At 29.0% G+C, this 18,661-nt stretch overlaps 3 protein-coding genes across 3 annotated transcripts; 2 read left to right on the top strand and 1 right to left on the bottom strand.

Moving 5' to 3' along the window:
• Window positions 1-3,898: 3,898 nt before the first annotated feature.
• Window positions 3,899-6,709, top strand: LOC105800734 (lipoamide acyltransferase component of branched-chain alpha-keto acid dehydrogenase complex, mitochondrial). Its single transcript, XM_012632028.2, has 8 exons — window positions 3,899-4,155; window positions 4,306-4,452; window positions 4,582-4,707; window positions 4,971-5,344; window positions 5,438-5,685; window positions 5,774-5,862; window positions 5,944-6,171; window positions 6,262-6,709. Exons 1-8 carry the CDS (start codon window positions 3,991-3,993, stop codon window positions 6,373-6,375), a joined length of 1,491 nt encoding a protein of 496 aa, XP_012487482.1. The 5' UTR covers window positions 3,899-3,990; the 3' UTR covers window positions 6,376-6,709.
• A 3,743-nt stretch (window positions 6,710-10,452) lies between these two features.
• On the bottom strand, window positions 10,453-11,484 carry LOC105800732 (hypothetical protein). The gene is made up of 2 exons (XM_012632027.2): window positions 11,204-11,484; window positions 10,453-11,128 (listed from the first exon to the last, which is right to left on the bottom strand). Exons 1-2 carry the CDS (start codon window positions 11,288-11,290, stop codon window positions 10,631-10,633), a joined length of 585 nt encoding a protein of 194 aa, XP_012487481.1. The 5' UTR covers window positions 11,291-11,484; the 3' UTR covers window positions 10,453-10,630.
• Window positions 11,485-14,075: 2,591 nt separating this feature from the next.
• Window positions 14,076-15,294, top strand: LOC105800731 (RING-H2 finger protein ATL2). The gene has a single exon (XM_012632026.2). It carries the CDS (start codon window positions 14,190-14,192, stop codon window positions 15,057-15,059), a length of 870 nt encoding a protein of 289 aa, XP_012487480.1. The 5' UTR covers window positions 14,076-14,189; the 3' UTR covers window positions 15,060-15,294.
• The last annotated feature ends 3,367 nt before the right edge of the window (window positions 15,295-18,661 follow it).

Genomic DNA, 18,661 nt, shown 5'->3' with positions numbered 1-18,661 from the left:
ATAAATTCTGAATGAAACTGATGCTATTCCATTCCATTACCCTTGTGATTTTAAGCATGATAGTGACAAATTAATTGATCATCTGCAAAGTCAACAAAATATTTCATCATTCCATAAAAAATATTAATATATATTATTATTTATCGTATTTTCATTTCACGCCCTCTAAAGATGAGAATCATTTATATTGAGGAATAATTTATGGTGCAATAAAAGAAAATTGGAAGAATGATTTACTGTTCTTAAGCCTTTAATTTTGTCTTTACAATACAACTCTTGAAACAGCAAATATAGAATAATAAAAATGTCATTATTGAGTTTTATATATAGACACGTAGTATATAACATGTACCGTCTTGAAACAAAGAAATATAGAATAATAAAAATAGTATTATTGTGTTTTATATATAGGCACGTAGTATATAACTTGTGGTACAATTTACGTATGTGAAGTTATGTCTACTTAAATATAATAATTCAATATAAATAAAAAATTATTATCATAATTAAATTAAAGCTAGAGTGCCCATCTTTTGAGTCTTAAAATATTTAAATAAAGCTTAATAGGTAAATCCGGCTAAGCACCCAACACAATTACTTAAGTTACAAAAATGGTATGTTTATATTCTTTATACTTGATATGTGTTAGTAATATGAGATTACTAGCATTGCAAATTACTAACAATTTAAATCTAAATTATTTTCCTAAAAACATAATGTATCTTATCATTGCATCTATTAATATTCTTATAAAATATTAATCAAATCACAATCTTCAATGGTATAAAATTAAAATATTATGTATCTTCTTAGTTTTAAATAATAAACTTTTCCATAACCATTTTATGTGATTAAATAGGAAAAATCTTTTATCTTTTAAAATTATAAGTAGTTGTAAGTAAATAATTTAACTAACCAAATAAATAAACTTGTATTATAATTACATATATAATTTTAGTGTTGTTGGAATTATGATTATTAGATTAAGAATCAATCGATATGTCGGTTTAAATAAAGGGATTGAACTAATCTATGAATGAACTGTTTAGAATTAATTAAAATTCAAAAATTAACATAGTTGATAATTTCATCAAGTAAAATGATAATACTTTTCAAGTTTATTTTATAATACATGTTTAAGGTTGATGACTGTCTCCACCAATAATAAGTTGAATTATCTCTCAAGAATGCAACCTTAGTTGCCAACTTATCGGTAATAAAATGGCAATATAATAATGAAAAAGTAACAAGGTGAGTTGGGGGCCATGCTTGATCGGCAGTTTTGGTGGAGGCATTGAATGATGAAGAGCTGTTGGGCCACGTTTTCTTGTTTGAGAATGATGGAAAGTGGGGCTAATTTGAGGTTGACATGACATTGATATGTCTTGTTTGGTGATGCGAGTTTCGACCAATTTATTTCATTCTTTTCGAAGAATAATTTTGGGTTTGGCTGTTTGATTTGATAAATCTAAGGTTAATTCTAATGAAAAGTATTCGAATTCAAATTTATTTAAATTTAATTTGGTTATAAAAAGTTGATTAATTTAAACGTGAAATAAATTAAATGGGTCATTTAAAATGTTTTAAAATTAAAGTGGATTAAAACTTAAAATTATTCAAATCTATAATAACCTAATTCGAAAAATTCTAATGACCGGCTAAAATTAAAACTTAAATTAACTCCAACATAATTTATTTAACTAGATAATTAACAATATAAATTGAACCGAAACCAAATTCATTTTAATAAAAACCGCAATTTAAAGAAAATGATGATAGATGTTACGATTGCAACACTAAATTTACTAATTTTTTGTTTAAATGATTGCACTTGGTGTAAATTATTTCTATCCATCAAACCCTAGGAAAATAGTGTGGAAGGAAGCAAAAAACAAACAAGTCCTTGAGTGATGGAGACTTGGCAAGATGCTTACGTTGGGACTAAAAGGTGGAGATTTTGAAAGTAACTTGAAAAAAAAGTGATTGAGATAAATAATTGGGTTGTTGAGTGCAATCAAGTAGCATTATTAATTAAGAAGGTGTCATGTGTCATGCACAAACAATGAGATAGGTTTTGGTGTTTACAATAATCAAATTTAGTATTGTTAGGATCAAAATTTTAGAGAGTGAATATAATAAGATATAATTTGAGATTTTCATCAACAAAATTTGCTTTGATTTGATTTTTGAAATTATTTATTTACTTCTTTTTAATTATCAACACAATTTAAGTCAAAAAATCAAAATATTATCATCAATTACTCTCTACTAAAGTGGAGTTTGAGTCGGGCTCCTATACCATATAAAGTTGTTCAAGCTTCATCCTACCTAAACTATACACCTTAAATTTTGCCTAAATTTACTCATATTTATAAATGGTTAATCTAAAATCATTTAAGTACACTAATATTATTATTTCACTTTTTATAAATATAAATATTTTTATTTAATATTTACAACCATTACATTTTTGTTTTTATTAAAAATTAAACATGAATAACTTAATAATACAATATATCATTATATAAATTAAATAGCATATAAAATAAATTATTATAAACTCGAAAATGAATTTTAAATATTGGAGCTCGATACGTATTTTAAGTCAAGCTCAATAATGCATTAGGATTCCTTTCGGCCTAGAAGCTACCTTATAAAAAATCAACTGGTCCAACCTACATAAGTTCTCTCTATGTTTTGGGTGCTTTAAATTTTTTTTTTAAATATTTTGATTTAGAGTTTAAAATTTAAACTTATTTTTCGCATCAAATTTAAATTAAATAATATTATCCAATCCGTTAAATATTAAAATTTTAAAAAGTTGAATACTAATGATGTAAGAAGTTCAAATTTGGGGTTTGCTTTTTCGACAACAGTGGCAGAAGATGAATACGATAGATGATTTGGTGTGATTGGGAGGAATATTAGTAGATGTAGTGTTGAGCAAGTTAAGTTATGAGCAATTTATGATGGACTCTTCTTGACTTGAGATGTAAAATTGTGCCTTAACAATTGAAGCCATTCATGTAGTTGTCGAGGACATTTGAATAGAGACTTGGTTTTAAAAAATTGTAAAACTTTATACACAAAAGTGACATGTAAACATACAACAAATCTGAAAGGAAGTAAATATGACTGCTCACACACAGGCTAGGCTAATGAAGGGACTTCCTTTCGATTTCTAAATTTTCCAAGATATCATTGCAATGATGGTTGATTAAGGGTGAGTTTGGATGAGCAATGCGTTTATTTGCGGTTAGTGTAAAAATAACGGTGGCGGTGTGATTAAATACTGTAGCGTGAGACAAAAAGTAAGCTAAACGCACCGCACTGTACTCAATCGCCCATCCAAACCCGCCCTAAGTATATATAGATAAGCAATTTTATTGTCTCGTTAATCTTTTTCTAAAAAAAGAAAAAGAAAAAGAAAAGTAAATTTATGATAGAAATAAGAGAATAATAAATTGAAGTTTAAAAAAAGTTGATATTTGGATTAGGGGTAAACGTAATCAACGTTGCCAGCGCATCAATGAGTGTTTGACCTTATCTTCATCGGATTAATAATTTCAATTATAAAGGAATTTCTGTTAATTTGTAATATTATAATTTACTGAATTGTTAATTGTTATTGATTGTTTATATATAAATTATTAAATTGATGATTTTTCATATAATAATTTATCAATTTTAACTAACTAATTTACTTTTTATTTTTCATAAAGTAAAATAATGATTTTTAATTTCCACAATTCTTTTTAATTTTAAGTTTCGAATTAGATTAAAATACTAATTAATTTCATGTTAGGACACGTGTTTTTTCTGTAAAAAGGAAGACACGTGTTTCATTACAAGACGTAATCTGTTTAGCCACTATTATTTGTCTGAATTTCAACTCATAAACTAAAACATCCAAAACTGAAATAAAAACATAATCTTTTTAAAGTTCCTGTTTTCCCCTTCTTTTTTCATAAAAATTAACGCCGGAGAATTATGATCTGCCGGAGAATTTTACTAAAAAGAGTTTGGAACAACGGTCGCCGATGGCTTGTTCCTTCCTCATCTCTGTCGCCGGTTCCGACGACGGCGGACTACAAACTTCACTTCTCCACCCACATTATGGCGGCGTTTTCGTTTCCCCAAAATAACCAATTCACTGTGAGCTATTATTTTCATAGATTCAATTTCACTTCAAATTAAAAAAAAAAAACACTAATTTGATAGTTTTTCATTAAATTCGCAATTTGGGTTATTGTTATTAATTGATAAATAATTCGATTACCTTTTTTTATTTTATTTTAATTTTAGCTGAAAATTCCATATATGGAAAATATATGTAAGTTTTCAAGTAATGCTGTGGCTGATCTTCATACTAATGGAATAGTTGATGTCCCATTGGCTCAAACTGGTGAAGGTATTGCTGAATGTGAGCTTCTTAAATGGTTCATTCAAGAGGTGAGTTAGTTAGGGTTTAAAATTTTTGTGCTTAATTTGATTAAGTTCGTGGTGCCCTGTTTTATATTCAAATGAATCCCATTGAAATTTGTTTAATGTTTGATGATTCTTTTTTATTGTTTTGTTTAGGGTGATGAAGTTGAAGAGTTTCAACCCCTTTGTGAAGTTCAAAGCGACAAAGCGACGATCGAAATCACAAGTCGTTACAAAGGGAGAGTTGCTCAAGTTCTTCATGTTCCCGGAAGTATTGTAAAGGTGAGAACCGCCTGCCGGTTTGTGCTCAAATGTTTAGTATTTATGTTGATTATGATGGTAGTTTGTTATTTGATTCATTCGGTTCTTGAATTGCCGAATCACTTAGTTTCAAGCTTTTTTGTTGAATATCTACAATGGTAGTTTGTTATATGATTCGCTCGGTTTTTGAAGAATCGAAAACATTGTTGAATATGAAAGGTTGCTAGCAAGTGTGTATATATGGTTTTGAGGGACTGTTTTGAAACGAAAGACTTGAATTTCAGGTTGGGGAAACTCTTCTTAAGATGGCTGTCGAGGACACTCAGGTTCCACTGGTGACACTCAGTAATTTGGAAAAAGAAAAACAACCTGATACTAAATCAAACAAAGACTTTACCGGTGGAGTACTATCCACACCTGCTGTTCGAAATCTTGCAAAAGAACATGGTATAAACATTAATGATGTCCAAGGAAGCGGAAAAGATGGTCGGGTATTAAAAGAAGATGTACTTAAATATGCTACTCAAGAAGGTATCATCAAAGATACATTGGTTACTGCTACTGCTGATCTTGGACAACTGTTACATCGAGAAAAGAGTTCTTTGCTCGAATCAGCTCAAGTTTCAGGGCACTATGAAGATACGATTGTTCCCTTGAGGTATACCGAGCTAGAGTTACTATGATATTGCCGATGATGGTCTTATGAAGTTCTTTTTCAGGGTATAAATGGTAAATGATGTTTTTTCTTCAGGGGATTTCAGCGGACGATGGTTAAAACGATGTCCATGGCTGCTAAGGTTCCGCATTTTCATTACGTGGAAGAGATTGATTGCGATGCACTTCGAGAGCTTAAAGCGTCTTTTCAAACCAACAATTTGGAACCCGGTATAAAGTTCACGTTCCTTCCGGTACTGATAAAATCACTTTCAATGGCGTTGAGCAAATACCCCATGGTGAATAGTTGCTTCAACGAAGAGTCAGTTGAAGTCATCCTTAGGGGTTTGTAACTTTATTCCGATGTTTATTTGGGTCTCGTTTTTTTAACTTTATGACATGAATCATGGATATTCTCGTCGGTTATTTTTAGGTTCCCATAACATCGGAATTGCCATGGCTACTCCAAACGGTTTAGTGGTGCCAAACATAAAGAACGTTCAGTCTCTTTCGATCTTGGAGGTTTGTTATTTTTTGACTTTACGTCATCCCCTTTCATATTGTCCGTAATTCTTAATGTTTAGTCTTGTACCATACATCTAGATTACGAAGGAGCTTTCACGGTTACAACAATTGTCACTGGACAATAAGCTCAGTCCGGCTGATATATCCGGTGGAACAATAACACTAAGCAATATTGGAGCTATCGGTGGAAAATTCGGTGCCCCCATTGTTAACTTGCCAGAAGTAGCTATCATTGCAATGGGTAGAATACAGAAACTTCCACGAGTGGCTGATGATGGAGATGTTTATTCCGCCTCCATCATGACTGTAAGTTACAGTGATACCATACCAGTTTCCATAAGCTTTATCTTCGGCAGAACACGATAATCCAATGATTTTGTTTCTTTAAATTCTCAGGTTAACATAGGTGCGGATCACAGAGTTTTGGACGGAGCAACTGTTGCGAGATTTTGCAACGAGTGGAAACGGTTTATCGAGAAACCTGAGCTCCTCATGTTGCATATGAAATGAATGGGTAGGGGCTTTGTGACAATGAATAAGCCTCCAGAGCCAATAAAATAGTTTTACTGGAAGCAGAGACAGATGTAGGTAGTAGTGATCTTGGGGTTTAAAAGAGGTCCGTAGGCTGTGATTGGGAGAAGAGTTGCGAAAGGGTTGAAATTTGAATCTCGGTAGTTATTGGGTACAATCTTCATATATACATCTTTGCAAAAGGAGAAGATGGATTCCAATACATATCATTTGCAATCAAAACAGTGAAAGTATACACCTTACTTTTTATGGTTGAAAAAATTACTTCAAATTTGATCAATATAACAAGATTATTAAAATTATTTTATTTTTACACTTGACTTTTCTATATATATCGCCATAAAGTATACCAATTTTCTTTTCTTGCTATTATTTCATAATTTTTTTCTAATTTTAGTTTTTGTAACGATGTGGCACTTTAAGATTATGTTATATCATCATTTAAAAAATTATATGGCGTAATTTTGAAAGAAAAAAAAATCAAATTTAGGGCCTAAATATAATATAAAATGTCAATTCGTTTTCTAAGCAGTCAATTTTCCCATGTGCAAGGTGCGAGTTATGTAACCATCACATAAAAGCAGGCGGGCCTCAATACTGTTTTTTTTTTTTCCGGTGGATTATAACAACATGGTAAAGTCCGAACAATAAACGCGATTAGCACGATCCCAACTTAGGTCAACTTGAGACAATGACCACCCTTAACCATTAGGCCACCACATTGGATTCACCGGACCCAATACTTTTATTATCTCAAAAGTTACTGTTCAATATTTAAAAAAAATTATAGACTAATTATTTGATAAGATTTGTTTTTTAATTTTATAAAGTAAAATTAAGAAATTACCATGGGTTTTAATGGATTTTTAAAAAACAATTGTAATACTGAACAAATGAGATACATAATGAGTTTTTAACCTTGCTTGAAGAAAATGAGAATATATGAATCCATGTGTTGATATGATGATTTGGGTATTCATCATCTCATGTGTGGTCTGAGTTCGAGTCGCGTTACTGTTAGGGATTTGTCCTACTCTTGTAATTCACCAAAAAAAATAAGAATATATTTAGACGGTTAATTAAAGGTCTAAGAAACTTATTACTTAAATAACGTAGTAATTGCTTCTCCTAATATCATTTACATTGTTGGAACTTAAATTCTCTTCGTGAAAGTATTTAATGACATCATCTATGGTCCCCTTTTTAATTATTTATTTTACCTTGAACTATGAATCCAGAATCTTAAACTCTAAATCTCAAACTCTAAACTCAAACATTAAACTCTGAAATGTCATTAAATAATTGAAAAGGGGTCATAGATGATGTGGTGGGAAGGATTCATAAAATAATATCTCAAGATTAAGGGGTTGACAAATATCTTGTAGGGTATGATAAAATATTAAAAATAAACTATTGGAAAATATATACAAATGAAGTGGCGTCTCTGGTTCATACAATCCATTCTCTAGTATATATATTAATTATCTTAAATCAAAATGAGAAGATTGTATTTAAGGGTGGCATAATAACAAATTTGATCCTTATTATTTACATCTTTTGTTAATTTGGTCGTTTTTAAGCTAAATTTCTTTATCAACCTTTTAAAAGAGTTGAATTTGGTTATCAACCTTTTAATGAAAATATTGACTAAAATGTTAGATTTTAAACATGATAACATGTATGCAATCCATATGTACTTTACGTTACCTTTTTAAAACAAATTATGAAGTTTTTATTTAATATTTTAATTATATATTTTTAAAGTATTTGTTGATGCGACATATAAGACAAATAGTGTCATGTTAGCAAGAAGTACAGACTATTATGTGACTAACATCGTTAAAACATTAATGTTTTAATTAGTATTTTTATAAAAAAGATTTGACTCTTTTAAAAAGTTAATAACTAAATTTAACTCAAAAATAAAAATAAAAAATAAAAATAGTAAAATTATATAATCATTGAGGACTAAATTTAACATTATACCATTTAAGGATGATTGGTTTTCTATTGTTAAATTCTAAAATGGGTAGTTTGGTTTCACTTTCGTGGTATCTCAAAATATTTTGACATAAATTCAGAACTCATGATTAAAGAAATTCAAAATTTATTAGAAATAACCTAAGGTTCTGTTTGATTGCCAAGAAAATATTTTTCAGTAAAATGATTTCGGAAAATGTTTTACTTTTCTCGTAAAATAATTTCTTGGAAAATATTTTCGGTGTTTGATTGAATCATGTAAAATATTTTCGATTGTTTGGCGATTTCGAAATATTTTTCAAAAAATTGTTTTACATATATTGATATATATTAATAAATTTTTATATTTTAAATTTTTTTACATATATTGCAATGATTTATTTATAATAATACTCAATTATTAAGCCACATATTAATCGTTATAAATTGAAAAAAATTAATATCAAATAAATTATTTGTAATTGTGTTAAAAAAACAAATTGAATAATTAAAAAAAACAAGTTACTGGAAAATCGATAAATAGAAGCAATTTTCTACCGGAAATGAAGGAAGGAATGAAGGAGGCAATAGAGAGGAGAGAACGGAAAATGTCTTACGGAAATTGAAAGGGTAAGACATTTTCCTTAAAATGTAACCCATTTTCCCTTGTTTTGGAGTTCATTTTCCAAATGGAAAATGTTTTCTGCCAATCAAACGCTGGAAAAGTTGGAAATGATTTTCCGGAAAATCAATTCCTTCAATCAAACAGACCCTAAATTCATAATTATCAGATTTGAAAATTTTAAATTTAAAATCCAAATACAAATAGCCATCAGATTCAGTGAAGGCTGCCAATGCCCCAAATACTATGCCGCCGCTCACTTTGGACTCTTTTGCAATTTCGAATTTGAATTGATTTAAATAAATGAATATAAAATTAATTTAAACTCAAAAAATGTCTTAATTCATATTTACTAGCTCAATGTTGGATCTCTTGTAGCTTTAAATTTGTTACTGGAAAATAAATAATTTAAAATAACTTCAAAAAATGTAATTAAAATCTAAAATCAATCCCAACCATTACTTGTCGGTTGAACCTCACTCTTTAATTAAAATAACAATGTGACCCCATAATTTACCCGCCAGATCTGATCTACATGCCTTATCACCCAATTCTTCAAATCTCACCCACCAATGACCCCACCCGTTGCACCTTTTCTGGATTCACCATCATTATTGGATATATAAGCAAATACTTCAACGCCTGAGAATTTAATATATCATTTGCTATTTAATTTCATATATGAGAGGTTTTTTTCTTTTTAAATTTGATACCTAGATTTTGATTTTAATGCTTCATTTGGTATCTAGACCGAATGGTATCATATGATCTAATAAATATTTGACATGCATACTTTAATAAAAAAAACATATGTATTTAATCGAGATAAAAAACTCGAGTACCTAATTGAATATTAAAATTAAATTCAAGTGCTTAATCACAACCAAAAAAGCCCCCTTCAAGTATCAATTCAAAATACATACATAAATTTAACTCTTAATGTTTACTTTTTTTGTCAATTTGACTCTTATTCTTTTTTTTAAACTAAATTTGACCTTCAATCTTTTAAAAGAAAATTGAATATACCAAACATTAAAATTTTAAACATGACAATTCATGTGTACTTTATACCTTTATTTTTAATTTTTTATAATTTTCTTATTTTAAATATTTCTAAATTATTTATCGACCTAACATATAAGACACGTAATGTCATATTAATATGAAGTAGACAAATAACTACACTAATATTATTAAAAATTTAATATATTAGTTAATATTTTCAGTAAAGAAAATGACTTGTCACTTTTGAAATGTTATAAATAGATTAATTTTTTAAAAATAATAATAAAATTAATAAAAGAATAAACATAAAAACTAAATTTAGAAAAAAATTCAAACATCAATAATATATTATTAAAAATCTGAAGTAAAAACTATGAAGAGATATTTTAGATATAAAAATATAACCCATCAAAAGTAAGAACGAAGAAACCATTGATTTTTGTGCAGAAAAGTAATGAGAAAAGAGAGAGTAATAAACTAATAGCACTTCAATCAAAACCAAGAAAAAAGCTGTAGAATTTTAATAGTCAAGGCACGAGATTCTTTGCAGAAATCAATAAAGCAAAAGCATTGCAACGACAATAAAAAATGGAGACAAAAACCCCTGTTTCCTCCATTAAAAACAAGATGGGTTCTTTAATTTGATTCTCAAGTAACCAAATAAATAGGCATAGCAGAGGTAGAAGAAGAAGAAACCCTTTGCTGATACTCCATATTAAGCTCCCTTAAACTTAGATATGGAGTCAATGGACCTGAAGAAGATGGTCTTCGTCGACAACTCACGCTGGTTCTATAAGGTGTGGTCGAACCGCTTCTACTCTCTGTTATATAAACAGGTCCAGACATTGAAGCAGCCATGAAAGCTCGAGCCCTGGCTCGATGAACATCTGGTTCAATATCAAGTTCAAGATCTAATCCGCCGCCGGTGGTGGTGGTGGTGCTTTTAAAACCACCCCATTTTTTCCATTTGAAGAAAAACAGAGCATTCTTCCACCACCAATAGCGTTTCTTCTTCTTGTAACCCAACTTGTGTTGGGCTTTTTTGGTGAATTGTTCGTCTTTTGAAATGGGTTTCTGGAGCTTGAAATGTAGTGAATCTATGGACCTTGGTGTTTCCTTTCTGTGCTTCTTTGCTTCTTCTAAAACCTGTAAAAAAAGGGGGGGGGGTTAGTGAAGAACATAACAGAGGTTAAAAGTGGGAACTTCAAAATATAAGGGGACCTGAAAATAATCGATTTGGGGATCGAAGCCATAGTCACTGAAATGTTGGGGTTCATGAATTGGGAAGATTGGGGACTTGTTTGACATTGGTTTTTTCTTTAAGAAAAAGGTACGAAATTTGCCGACGAAAATGGGATCTTTCTTATGGTTGGTAAAAGAGAAAATAGAAAAGGGAGCTTTGGGGGTTGAAGAATGAAGATAGAAATTTTGGCCGTTGGAAAGTGGTGAAACTGAATCCTTTGGATTTGCAATGGCCCTACTCCCTTATTTTAAACTATGAATTTATTGAACTTTGTGACTTTGTCTTAAATATATATCATTTTCCTTTTGTTCTGTTCATATATTAGAAGAAAAGTGAGATTTCTTTTATTTAGAGATATTTAAATATTTTTTATTATAATTACAATATCTACAACTAGCTATAATCTCTTCTAATTTTTAAATAAGAAAATAATGCGCTTAGCGTACTCGAACCCACATACTTCTACACTTGCAATAATATCGATGCCAATCGGCACATTTAAATATATTTTAAATTTTAGAGTCATTATTTTTGAGAAAGTTTTATTTAAATATTATTTTGAGTTGAACAAGATTAGGCTCATATTGTAATGCATACATGTGGTTTTACTAATATAATATTAGTAGTCATCCAATTATGGAATTTTTTTATTTATTATCTAACTATGAAAAATTATAAATTGTCTTTTTGGTCCCTCAATTATAGTGAGTTTTAAGTGTTCTAATTTTATGTTAGCCAACTGATGATCAAATAATACAAAATAAAATAATTGGGTGACCGATTTGTAATTTTTCATAGGTGAGTAATAAAAATAATTGAGTGAACAATGATAAAAATATAAGTTTCTTAAACATTGATAGAATGTTAAATTTTAAGCATAAACCATGTGTTATTGGATTTGTGCATATTTAATATTTTTACTTTTATTTGTTTAAAATATATTTATAAGTTGTTATGTTTAGTTATTGGACCCGTTATCTTCACCAAGTGGTCCAATATTTGGATCACCATCCATCCATCTCTTGTAGATCCCTTCTTCTTGCCTCTTGCTTTTGGTGTGGCTTGTAGGCTGAATCAACCCTACTTGATGTAGCAGGAACTCAAATAAAAATTTAAAATCCGACCCAATTGAAAGGGAAATGGTTAGTTTTGGGCACAGTCCCAATTCTGTGACTGCTTTAAATAACATAAAATTGCAAGTCAATATTCTTTTTGACCAACAAAGCATGATGTGTGAATGGAATTGACTTCCAATGGACACATCACGTGAATCCAGCCTTAATTTAGGTTTATCTAATGAATACTAATAAACTACACTTCAATTGAATAATTAAAGTTACGAAATTTAACCATATTAACAACAACAATTCCCTTCCTATCTCATCATGTCAATACCAATATGCCATTTTTTTATTATCCATTTAATTTCTATAATTTAAAATATATATTTTATATGTTGTTACCAAACATTAAGTAAAAATTGGAGAAAGACAAAGCAAATATAATAAATATGTTATTTTTGAAATTATATGACTTCAATCAAACTTGGGTTAGTAATAAAAACTGGATGCCTAAATTAAAATGATTTTGGTTCTTCTTTAGAACTATACATTGCACGGCTATTCTATTAAATTACTAAATATCATAAATAATATGTTTTAAGGAATACTCAACCCAAATGAAAGTGATTCATTCATTGGAATGTAGATATGTTAAGGAACTTTTGTATATTTTATTTTTAAAAAGATTATCACATCATTAATATTAATACATTATATTAAAATATAAAATCATCATTCGGGAATACAAACTAGTTCCTTACATTAAATTTATAAAAAATAAATATGATTATGATTTTCTAGATTTATGAAATGAATGGGAATCGTGAGCCCAAGATCCAAAAATGGGCTACACTAACGTCCACCAAGAAAAGTGTTTGTGAGACTGGCTGACTGGGAATCTATTTATATTTACTACCCTTGCTAATTTATGTTGATGTGGCACTTATTAATTTATATATTTTTTAATTGTCATCCCGATATATCATCTTTTCTTTTAAATTATAATTACTATTTAATAACATTAAAATACAAGTTTATTATCACTCCACCTAGAATTATTATTATTTTAATATAGTAAATTTAAATATGTATACATATAATATTTTAAAATATACTATTACTTATTTAAATATAAAAGTTTAAAACTACTAATATATTAAATAAACATATAAATTTGGATAAAATAATTACAATTTAAAGAGGTCTTATATTAGATGTCAAATTATATTTTACCTTCTTTATTTAAAAATGGAGTAAATTAATTGAATACATTAGATTAAAGAGTAAAGTAGTCATTTTTGTTAAAAAATCATTTATTTCTATTGTTAAAACTAATATGATTGATTTGAATAACCAAATAATTACACATGTATTTCATCTTAGGGTTCAAAGACCAATTTTTAACAATAGAAATGAATGAAATTTTAATATAATAATCAATTTACTCTTTAATCTAACCTAAACAAAAATTAATCTAATTTCTAATAAAATCAAATAGGAAAGTAATAATCAAATTACAACCAAACCCTTTTATCTGCTAATATAGTATGCTCTGTTTCTATAAAAATTATATACACACCAAAACCGAATTGAGTAACACCGAACCCAATTACAATCACTAACCTGCTACACTAAACTGAAAAGGGTATTTAAGTAAATGAACAGAATTCCGCGTCAAAGCTGACGTCTGGTGGACTGAAAATAGCAGGTGCAAGGAAACTCAAAGCTCTTTACTTAAGAAACCCTCGAGAACTTTCCTTTCCCTCCCCAATTCCTTTCCCTTTTTTCCTTTTAATTTCCAAACAGAAAAAAATTAAAAAAATAATATATATCGGGGCTTGACCCAAAGCTCCATACCCTCAAAGAAGAAGAAAACTTCGAAGAAAAAAAAAAGGAGAGAGCCATGAGTGGAAACAACGATGGATTAACCCATATCAACATCCCTCCCGGTGACGGTAGTAGCTACGCTTTGAGTGGCAAAATCATGCTCAGTGCCATCGTGGTTTTGTTCTTCGTAGTGGTACTTATGTTTGGTCTCCACCTTTACGCACGTTGGTACCTCCTCCGTGCTCGCCGTCGTCATTCACGTAACCGACGTCGTCATCGCCGTCGATCACAGCTGATTTTTTACGTAGACCCCGACGTTAATGGTCCTCCCGCCGTGGCTTCACGTGGACTAGACGCGCAGGTTCTCAAGTCGTTACCGGTTTTCACTTTCTCCTCCAAGACACACCCGGAATCTGCCCTCGAATGTGCTGTTTGTCTGTCGGAATTTGAAGAAAACGAATCGGGTCGGGTATTACCCAAATGTAAACATAGTTTTCATTCAGAGTGTATCGATATGTGGTTTCATTCTCACTCCACGTGTCCTCTTTGTCGAACCTCCGTTGAAGGATCCGTACCCGTTTCTGATAACGCGGGAGATTTGGTTATTACGATTAATGAACCGTCGGGTGGAGAGTCCGGATCCAATCAAGAACCCGATTCGTGTCAGCACGGGGATGGTCGGGCCGGTTTGTCGGTGGGGAGGAAGTTGTCGATCGAGGTTCCTATAAGGAATATTGAAGGCTTCGTAGGTGAGTCGAGTGAGTGTGAGTCGGGACCGAGTCAATCCTATAAATCACCGATGAGTCGAATGTTGTCGTTTAAGAGGATGCTGAGTAGAGATTGGCGAGGGAGTGGGACGAGTTCTTGTCCTTCGCCAATAAACGCGGCTGTATCTGAGTCGGATTTGGAGCGAGGTGTGGACGATTCTCGGCAAACTCAGAGCTGACTCGGGGATTGACTCAGATGCGTTTAGCCACGTGGCTGACTTTTACCTTATCGAAGTAAAAGATGACAGTCCACTCGAGGACTTTGAGGGACATAATCCACAAGGCTCTAGGTTATCAGATTGCTTTGGATGTACACGTGGCATGTTTTGGATCGTTGATTGCCGGAAATATTTTGATTGTAAAATATTGTGTTTGTGTATAAATTTGATCAAATTAAATTAGTTTTTTTATTTATATTTTTGGTTTTATAGTAATTCTTAATTAAATTATTCATTTAATTTTTGACACTAATTTATGCTGAATCTCGCAAATAAAATAAGCATAATGATAAAATTAGTATTTAATATTATTGTCAATTTAGGAGGACGTGAATTCGGTTGTACTTATTTATGGGTTGAGGAGAGACTATAGATAATTGCAGATATGTCAAAAGAACAAATATAATCAAAACTTATAATAAAATTATTTAAAAAACACTTACTAATTTATCGCTTTAGTTTTTTATTTTTATTTTTGGGTTATTTTAACTTTAACTTTAAAAATTATTAATTTGCCTTTTATTGCACATAAAAGTTGATTAAATTATTAAAATTTTAATGACAATAAGATGATAACTCATCTCTTCATAAAATTTTTAAAAATAAATTTAAAAATATTCATAATATATTTTAAAATAATTAATTACGTCATTATTGAAGTATACACAGTCTTCCATACAAACTGTTATGTGAATGTGATTAAAATTTTAATAATTGGATGAATTTTTTATTAAACAAAATTGTAAAAATTATAAGAAAACAGTTAAAAGTCAAAATAACAAAATAAATAAATTCCTTGAAATTTGTTGGTTAAGCATAATTTCCTTTGATTTATAATTTTAAGTTAGAATAAGTCAAAGGATTCAAATTACGTGAGAATTTGATGCAACTAAATAAAACTGTTGGCCATTACACGCAATTTTATCATCTTTATCAAATTGTTTTAATAATCCAACTAATCATCATCGATTGTTTTAAAATATAAATTAATTTAACTATCGATTTAATTTTTATTTATTTATCAATTTCAAGTGATTTATTCGAATTAATATATTAATTGGTCTATTTGTATATACATTACCTCTCTCTTTTTTTTTTTTATCTCGAACTAAATTGAATTTATAATAATAAAACTCGACAATTTGATAGGAAACCGATTTTTACTTAATATATATAATTATAAAATTAATTAAAAATAAAAAATATGATATGTTATAGCTAAGGCTGTCTCCAATTCAACCAACCTAACTTCATTCTCCAACTCACGTTTACATATCATTATAATTTTTATTACAAACCTAACACACCAATCTCTTTAAAATTACATATAATAAACATGATTTAAAATTATTTAATAATAACGTTATTAAAATAAAAAGAAATAGACTACATTGTTTATTATGGTGTTTTCATCAATCTTGAGTCAGTGTCGAGTTAACATGTGCCACACCAACTCAATTAAATACATTATTAAACTCAAAATTCTATCACATACATATGCGCGTGGAAACCACAAATTTAAAACATAAATATTTATTTAAAAATCACATATAATAAATAATAAAATATGTGATTTGAAACTAATTAATAACATATTAAATATGTACATTATTAAAATGAAAATTTTAGACTAAATTGTTTATCATTGTGTTATCATGAATCTTGAGTCAATGTTGAGTTCGCTTGTGGCACAAACTCAATCAAATACATTATTAATGCTAGAAATCCTATCGGTGTATACATGTGGAAATTACAAATTTAGAACACAAATGTCTTTACAAATAACATACAATAAATAATGGAACGTATGATTTATAACTAATTAATAATAATGATAAAATACATGTACATTATTAAAATGAAAACTATTAACAACTCAGTCAAATTCATTATTAATATAAACAACTGATGGAGGTAATATTAAAACAAAATTTTAGCTGAGTGGTAAATTAAAGGTTTTATTAATGTAATTGGAATGCGTTCAAATATCATCATATGTATATTTTCATTTGCTTTAAGTAAAAAGACTAAAATACCCTTGAAAAATGTTACTTGTTTTAAGTATGAAAGAGCATCCGTGATTTTCTAATTGAGTTGGTGACCCTAAAAAATTAAAGAAACTAAGCTTGTTTTAAAAAATAAAATAAAATCATATAACAAATACAATTTAGTAAAATGTATTTTATGTAGTCTTACATTTTGTCAATCAAATAACTTAAATCATGCATTCCTTTTTGGTAATAACTAAATCATACATTCCAACCAAATAAAAAAAGCGTAATCTTATAAGCTAAATCATAAGTTAAAACCATAATTTGACCCTTCTTTTGATCTAAACTTGTTCTATAAATTTAATATTGTATTCAAATCCTTTTAAGTATTTAATAAAATTTAAGATACAAATCAGTAATCTGATTGTGAACAAGTCAAGTTAAAATTAAATAACTTAAAAATGATTATATGTATGGATAAACTACCCTCAAGATTCTTAAAATATTAATAAGTTTATATTCCAGTAAATCAAATTCAAAAAGTTAAGAAAATAATTGTTGAACTATTCAAAAGATTTCATCTAAGTCATTGGGTTGTTAAAAACACTACTGTATGGCTTTCTCTATTCGCATTGCCTGCACCAATTAAAAGCTTTCTTTTCCCTTTTCTTGTACTATTTATTTATTTTTCATAAAACAACTTTGAATTTAATGAATCTGCGAACTAAAATTCAAACAACTTTCTTCTCTGATTTCTGGCATTGGTTATCAGATCAACTTGGATCTAAGCTATGTTCTTTTACTCATCAATAGATATTAATTTGCCATATCAGTCGTCTAATTATCACTTGGAGCTCGCTAGTTAGATTTAAAAAAAAAAACTTAATAGCCCAATGACTTAAATAAAACTTTCAAATAGTTCAGTGATCATTTTGTAACTTTTTAAAATTGAATTACCAAAACTTAAACTTACTAATAGCCCAGTAATCTTAAATGTAATTTACCCTATTATATATATGATAAACGCGTTTAGCAAACGCGGTTTTGTACTATGAAAATTGGAATACACAAATTTCTTAACATCATAATTTGTCTATTGAAAGCCAATCAAAAGAATTCAAATTGATAATAAATCAATTAAAGCCTAAATTATTGCACACACAAAAGAAGAACAAAAAACAAATAAGGAACACAAAGGTCTTTTGCTTGAGACAGCTTACGTGTTTTTTGGTTTTTTTCTTTTGACTTTTTGAGAGCTGACTTACTGTTTGAAATTTCGAGTTTTTGGACAATCATTTTCATGCGATTAAATTATAATTCACGTCTTTATAATTTATTTAATTTTAAATTCTAGTGTTGATAAAGTCTTATTTTTAAATTTATTTTTGATTTAAATTCAATTATATTTTAATTATTAATTCAATAAATTATTACAATGTTTTGTTTGATCCGAATTATATTGTTTGTAAATGTAACTTCCTTCGAAAGAAATTAATTTGATATTCTAACTATTACTATTAATTTTTATTTAGACAAAGTATTAATATTTTAAAAAAAATCGTTAGTCAATTG

The sequence above is a fragment of the Gossypium raimondii genome, chromosome 9, assembly GCF_025698545.1.
Source record: "Gossypium raimondii isolate GPD5lz chromosome 9, ASM2569854v1, whole genome shotgun sequence".
NCBI lineage: Eukaryota > Viridiplantae > Streptophyta > Magnoliopsida > Malvales > Malvaceae > Gossypium > Gossypium raimondii.
The sequence above is the reverse complement of the archived record's forward strand: the minus strand, read 5'-3'. Positions and strand labels throughout refer to the sequence as shown.